The sequence below is a fragment of the Piliocolobus tephrosceles genome, chromosome 9 (assembly GCF_002776525.5).
Source record: "Piliocolobus tephrosceles isolate RC106 chromosome 9, ASM277652v3, whole genome shotgun sequence".
Taxonomy (NCBI): domain Eukaryota; kingdom Metazoa; phylum Chordata; class Mammalia; order Primates; family Cercopithecidae; genus Piliocolobus; species Piliocolobus tephrosceles.
The window spans coordinates 32,114,038-32,121,000 of NC_045442.1; the positions used below are offsets into that span (position 1 = coordinate 32,114,038).

At 50.7% G+C, this 6,963-nt stretch overlaps 1 protein-coding gene across 4 annotated transcripts in view; it reads left to right on the plus strand.

Annotated features, from left to right (window-relative positions):
- POLL (DNA polymerase lambda) overlaps positions 1-6,963 on the plus strand; it is a 10,508-nt gene that overhangs the window by 121 nt on the left and 3,424 nt on the right. For 2 of the 4 annotated variants that reach the window (XM_023206456.3, XM_023206457.3), the window contains exons 2-7: positions 792-952; positions 2,384-2,678; positions 3,385-3,547; positions 3,944-4,261; positions 5,215-5,388; positions 5,984-6,112. In XM_023206456.3, the coding sequence (XP_023062224.1) occupies positions 838-952; positions 2,384-2,678; positions 3,385-3,547; positions 3,944-4,261; positions 5,215-5,388; positions 5,984-6,112 (1,194 nt within the window). In that variant the 5' untranslated portion in view covers positions 792-837. Of the gene's footprint in view, positions 1-6; positions 172-791; positions 953-2,383; positions 2,679-3,384; positions 3,548-3,943; positions 4,262-5,214; positions 5,389-5,983; positions 6,113-6,963 lie in introns of those variants that run through there. The other 2 variants (XM_023206454.2, XM_023206455.3) reach the window with 2 other exon arrangements.

Genomic DNA, 6,963 nt, shown 5'->3' on the forward strand with positions numbered 1-6,963 from the left:
GTAAGTGGCCTATTGCTGCCCACCCTCGGGTGACCAACTTGGCCAGTTGTGGACCGCACCCGGAGACTGACTCTGGCGGTTGGAGAGAGACTCTTGGCGCCGGGGTTGGGCACTCCAACTCTCTTCTAGCCCCGAGCTGGGATTCCCTGGCCTGCGCCAGCTGCGTACAGGGCGAGTACACCACACCTGCCCGGGTCTTCACCCCCAGCTGCGAGACTCCTCCATTCCCGGAGGGCTCCCCACACCTGCTGCGGCCGTGCCCCATTTCCCCGCACCTGCGGCGCTGAGCATCCCCATGTCGAGAGGCTGAGGCCAGGGCAGGTGCAGGGCGTTCCCACTCACCCGCGAAAGTCCCCCTCCTCAGGTTTTCCTCTGCAAGTCTGTGTTGGAGGTAGAGAAAGAGTATGTGGAGTTTATGTGCAGATCCTCCCTAGTCTCCGCTCCATCCCCTAAAGCTCCATTTCCTAGCCCAGCATCCCATTTTGGTAAAGCCCTTCGAAGTGGGCCGCAGCAGGAGGGCTGTGCTGAATCTTTAGAGCAACCCCTCTGAGGAATGGGTATCGTTTCCTACTCCTCAAAAGTACCCCTGATGGCTCCAGCCTTCCCCTCATTTCCCCTAATACTCCAACTTTGAAAGACTGGGGAGTGTGAAGCTAGGCTAAAAACCTAGTTTAACCCGGTTTGAAGAGACCCCCTCCCCCCACCTCCTGCTTCCCCAAACTGGGCTGCTACCCCCTACCTCCATAGGCAAAGGGATTGGAGATCCTTAATTCTGTATTTCCACCTGACAGCAGCCCTGACTAACCCTCCAACAGGCCGGGATCCAGCCGTACTTCAATGGATCCCAGGGGTATCCTGAAGGCATTTCCCAAGCGGAAGAAAATTCATGCTGATGCATCATTGAAAGTACTTGCAAAGATTCCCAGGAGGGAAGAGGGAGAAGCAGCAGAAGGTGAGATGACCCACTCTCAGAACCCTCGCGCGCTTGAACCCTCAGCCTTCATGTGCTTCAGCCCTATGTTGTTCATGTCCAGAATCAGATATTGGAGCTGACTCTGCCTGTCCAGGGCCTGCAGGTCTGTTTGTATCTGCCTTGTACTAAGCTTGGTCCTGGGTCTTGGACAGGCCATTTGCTGTGTTATCTTCTTTTCTACTTGAAGACCCCTATCAATTGGAAAAAGACTCCCTGGACCCTCAGGGAATGACCAGTATAATTTTTGCCTTGGGGGACTGGGACAGAAGCCCCCCTCCATTACCCAGGCTTGTTGTTAGTTGTTTTGCAGCCAAATTGATAAATAAATGGCAGAGGCTTTGGAGGCAGGGTTGTCGGGTCTGTCAGAGTGTAAGGGCAAGAAACGTGCATTGTTGAAAGAATAAATGATAAAGGATTCAAAGTATGGAGAGAGGCTGGGCGCGGTGGCTCATGCCTGTAATCCCAGCACTTTGGGAGGCCAAGGCAGGCAGATCACCTGTGCTCAGGAGTCCGAGACCAGCCTGGGCAATGTGGCGAAACCCCATCTCTACCAAAAATACAAAAAATTAGCCAGGCGCTGGGCACGGTGGCTCAAGCCTGTAATCCCAGCACTTTGGGAGGCTGAGACGGGCGGATCATGAGGTCAGGAGATCGAGACCATCCTGGCTAACACGGTGAAACCCCGTCTCTACTAAAAAATACAAAAAACTAGCCGGGTGAGGTGGCGGGCACCTGTAGTCCCAGCTACTCGGGAGGCTGAGGCAGGAGAATGGCGTGAACCTGGGAGGCGGAGCTTGCACTGAGCTGAGATCCGGCCACTGCACTCCAGCCTGGGCGACAGAGCAAGACTCTGTCTCAAAAAAAAAAAAAAGATTAGCCAGGCATGGTGGCACACGCCTGTAATCCCAGCTACTTGGGAGGCTGAGGCATGAGAATCGCTTGAGCCCGGGAGATGGCGGTTGCAGTGAGCCAAGATGACACCACTGTACTCCAGCCTGGGCAACAGAGTGAGACTGTCTCCAAACAAACAAACGAAAAAAAAAGACTGTCTCCAAACAAACAAACAAACAAAAACAAAAACAAAGTAAGAAGGGAGGAGGCATTCATTCAGCAGATATTTACAGGTTACTTACAATGTGCCAGACACTTGTAGGTTGCACCAAGGAACAGGACGTATAAAAATCCTTGTCCCTTACATTCAAGTGCTGGCCTGTGAGAAAATTTGCTGTATGTAGAAGGAAACCTGCCTGGATGGAAGACAGATGCTTATTTTCAGGGTAGGGGACTGTGAACACGTCATTCAGATCATGTTAGAAGTTGTATTCAGATCATGTTAGAAGTTGTGGCCAGGGGGTGGCAGATAAAAATTAAAAAGTTATGACAGTAGTCATCTGGATGTTCCTTCCCCAGCGTGGCTGAGCTCCCTTCGGGCCCATGTTGTGCGCACTGGCATTGGACGAGCCCGGGCAGAACTCTTTGAGAAGCAGATTGTTCAGCATGGTGGCCAGTTATGCCCTGTCCAGGGCCCAGGTGTCACTCACATTGTGGTGGATGAAGGCATGGACTATGAGCGAGCCCTCCGCCTTCTCAGACTACCCCAGCTGCCCCCGGGTGCTCAGCTGGTGAAGTCAGCCTGGCTGAGCTTGTGCCTTCAGGAGAGGAGGCTGGTGGATGTAGCTGGATTCAGCATCTTCATCCCCAGTAGGTGGGCTGATCCCAGTCTTTTTTTCCAATGTTTTCTAGTAGCATCTTGAGCTCTCTTCTTGAATTATTAAAAATAACTATGATTGGCTGGGTGCGGTGGCTCAAGCCTGTAATCGCAGCACTTTGGGAGGCTGAGACGGGCGGATCACGAGGTCAGGAGATCAAGACCATCCTGGCTAACACAGTGAAACCCCGTCTCTACTAAAAAAATACAAAAACTAGCTGGGGCGAGGTGGCAGGTGCCTGTAGTCCCAGCTACTCGGGAGGCTGAGGCAGGAGAATGGCATGAACCCGGGAGGCAGAGCTTGCAGTGAGCTGAGATCTGGCCACTGCACTCCAGCCTGGGTGACAGAGCGAGACTCCGTCTCAAGAAAATAAAATAAAATAAAAATAAAAATAACTATCATTAATTTAAAAATTAGCCATGCATGGTGGTGTATGCCTGTAGTCCTAGCTATAAGAGGGTTAGGTGGGAGGATTGATTGAGCCAGGGAGGTTGAGGCTGCAGTGAGCCTTGATCATACCACTGTACTCCAGCCTGGGTGATAGAGCAAGACCCTGTCTCAAGAGAAACTCCAAAAACCTCAAAAAACTCATTTTCTTAATTGGACACACTGGGAAACCAAGTATTTCAGAATACATTAGGACTGGGGACAGAAACAGGGTGAGACCTTTGGTGTCTTAACCTCCCATCACCATCCCCACAGGTACTTGGACCAGTCACAGCCCAGCAAGGCAGAGCAGGATGCTTCTCTTCCTCCTGGTACCCATGAGGCCCTGCTTCAGACAGCCCTTTCTCCTCCTCCTTCTCCCACCAGGCCTGTGTCTCCTCCCCAAAAGACAAAAGAGGCACCAAACACGCAAGCCCAGGTCAGGAGCCTTCCATCCCTCAGAGCTCCCTTCCCCTAGGAAGCAGATCACAGAAATGGGGAGGGCCTGATGACTGTTCAGAAAGTCCCAGTCCCCTGAGAGAGGAGGACTCCATTGTGAAGCCATATAGCTCTTCCCAACACTCATCACTCCTGCATTCATCTAGGCTGTATCTAACACATACCACCGGGGATCCTAGGGCTAGGCACTGCGGGGAGCCAAAGGGAATGTGGCCCCACACCCGAGGTGATCCAAGTCTGATGCAGAAGGCCCCACCTCATTCTTAGGTCTGACTAGAAGACCCTTCCCCTGCACAAAGAAGATGACCCCCACCTTTAAGGATCCCTTCTCCTGGAGGACAAGAATTTATTGTTTTCTTTTCTTCTCTACCCCAAGCCCATCTCTGATGATGAAGCCAGCGATGGGGAAGAAACCCAGGTTAGCGCAGCTGATCTGGAAGCCCTCATCAGTGGCCACTACCCCACCTCTCTTGAGGGAGATTGTGAGCCTAGCCCAGCCCCTGTGGTCCTGGATAAGTGGGTCTGTGCACAGCCCTCAAGCCAGAAGGCGACCAACCACAACCTCCATATCACAGAGAAGCTGGAAGTTCTGGCCAAAGCCTACAGTGTTCAGGGAGACAAGTGGAGGGCCCTGGGCTATGCCAAGGCCATCAATGCCCTCAAGAGCTTCCATAAGCCTGTCACCTCGTACCAGGTACCCAGGGGCTAGGGTGGGAAGAGGGGTCTTTACTAGCCAGCAGTTAGTGAAGGCGCTGTCAGTCACCAGTGGGGTTCAGGTACAGTGGTGAAGATTTTATGGGGTCTAGGACTTGCACAAAAGAAAAAAAAGGAAAATTGATGAAAGCAGATTGGCAAAATCTTGATAGTTGTTGAAGCTGGGAGATGGGTACTTGGGGGTTTGTTATACTGATCTCTCTACTTTTGAATTTTTTAACATAATTAGAAGTTTTTTATTTGTAATTTTGTTTGTTTATTTATTTATTTATTTATTTATTTATTTATTTATTTATTAGAGATGGTGTTTTGCCATGTTACACAAGCTGGTCTTGATCTCCTGGGCTCAAGCAATCCACCCTTGGCTCAGCCCTGCAAAGTGCTGGGATTACAGACATGAGCCCCTGTGCCCAGCCTTAAAAGTTGTTTGAAAGAAGTTTAGACTCTGAAGCCTAACAGACCAGGGTTTGAACTCTGGTTCCTGTCATTCACTAACTGTGTGACTCCAGACAAGTTACTTAAACTCTCAAAGCATCAGTTTTCTCATTAGTAAAAAGGGGCTACCATTAAATGAAATGGTCCCTGTAGCACAGGACCTGACACACAATAAGCCCTCAGTAAATGTTAGCTCTTGCTGTTGGAATGATGATAATGGTGATGATGGTGGTGGTGGTGACTAATATCATCATTATTTTCTACTTCTTATTGCTGGTCTCCATCCTTTTGGGAACCAAAAGACAAATTACCCAGCCCTCATTCTATCCAAAATTCTCATCTTCAACTACACCCAAGCTTTACACAGCCACACAGTTGCCAAGCAGCCGGGGGGGCTTTTACGCCAGCATCTGCTAGAAGAGTCAGCTTCCTTTCCACTGGCTCTACCACTTCCTTCTCTTCACTCTTCTTTTTTGCCTCTGCCTCCTCCTCCTCTAGGAGGCCTGCAGTATCCCTGGGATTGGGAAGCGGATGGCTGAGAAAATCATAGAGATCCTGGAGAGCGGGCATCTGCGAAAGCTGGACCATATCAGTGAGAGTGTGCCTGTCTTAGAGCTCTTCTCCAACATCTGGGGAGCTGGGACCAAGACTGCCCAGATGTGGTACCAACAGGTCACACCCTGGCTTAGCCCCTACTTCAGTTTTGCTGTGTCTCAGAGTTCCTGCCCCAGAGTTCCCTACCCTGTGTTCTGATGGAAATGCACCCACAGTATAGGGAGACCATTTTTCAAGGGGACCAGGACTCATATAGACCCCTCAGCTTCCAGAACAGCCTTGTTGCTTGGTATCCTTAAGAAGGAGTAGACAGGGACAAGAAGTATGTTTCTCTGTCTCCCCAGACCAGCAAGGGCCTTCCTGAGGAGGCCAGGCCTTGACACTGCATGTCTAGAGCAGTGGTTCCCAATCCTGGCTCTGCCCACAATCACCAGGGCAGCTTGGTAAGGATGAAGATGACAAGGCCCATCCTCAGAGTGATGGAATCATGAATGAGTATTTTAGGATAGTGGCAGGGCTGGATGATGGCATGTTTCCCACGCCCCCTGCCTTTCCCAAGTCCTGCTGAGTACAGACCCAACTGCCCCTAGGTTGGTCCTGCCTCTAGCCTTCCCTAGAGCCTGGGGCGATGGAAGCTTCATGTGTGTGCTCACTCATGCCTCTTCATTGGTCCTGGATCCTCACAGCTCCCCATCTGGCTGCTTTTTTCCAGGGCTTCCGAAGTCTGGAAGACATCCGCAGCCAGGCCTCCCTGACAACCCAGCAGGCCATCGGCCTGAAGCATTACAATGACTTCCTGGAACGCATGCCCAGGGAAGAGGCTACAGAGATTGAGCAGACAGTAAGCGGGTGTCCCAGAGCAGTGAGGACAGCCAGGTCCTGCTCTAAGGTCTTGGGTCAAAGTCAGGAACCCCCGACGACTCAGCTGGGGAGCGCAGCAGGCAGAGGAAACTGGGTCACCAGAGGTTGAGCACAGAGCAAGTTGAGACTGAAGCTCCAGGCCCAGAGGTGGGGTGGGTGGCTTTGGGAGGAAAGAACTGTAACACCAGCCCTCTAGATTCTAGTTCTCAGAAGTCAGGCCTATTAGGATTGGATTTGATTCTAGACTGGTGTTAGGATTGGGTTAATGTTAGGGTTAGATTACAGGTAGATTATATCTGTATTACTTGAGGTTAGGGTGGGTCAGGGCAGAGGTTTTTAATGTTTTATTTTATTTTATCTTATTTTTTATTTCACCAACTTCTTTGAAAACCTGATGAAAACTGTGGACTCTGTTCTCCCCAAAATGCACAAATGTGGAAAGGTTTATGTCTTTTTCCAGATGCATGGACCTTCTAAAGCCCACGCAAGGCTGGCTCAGGATTTGGGGTAGAGTTGGTGTAAAAGCACGGCATCAGTAGGATTTGGTTTGGGGTTGGAAGAAAGCACCATCAAGATTGAGTTAAGACCAGGCTCACGCCTTTAATCCCAGCACTTTGGGAGGCCAGGGTGGACAGATCATCTGAGCTCAGGAGTTCGAGACCAGCTTGGCCAACATGGTGAAACCCTGTCTCTATAAAACACAAAAATTTCCAGCCTGGCAAACATGGCGAAACCCCGTCTCTACTAAAAATACAAAAAAGTTAGCCGGGTGCTGTGGCTGATGCCTATAATCCCAGTTACTTGGGAGGCTGAAGAGGGAGATTTGCATGA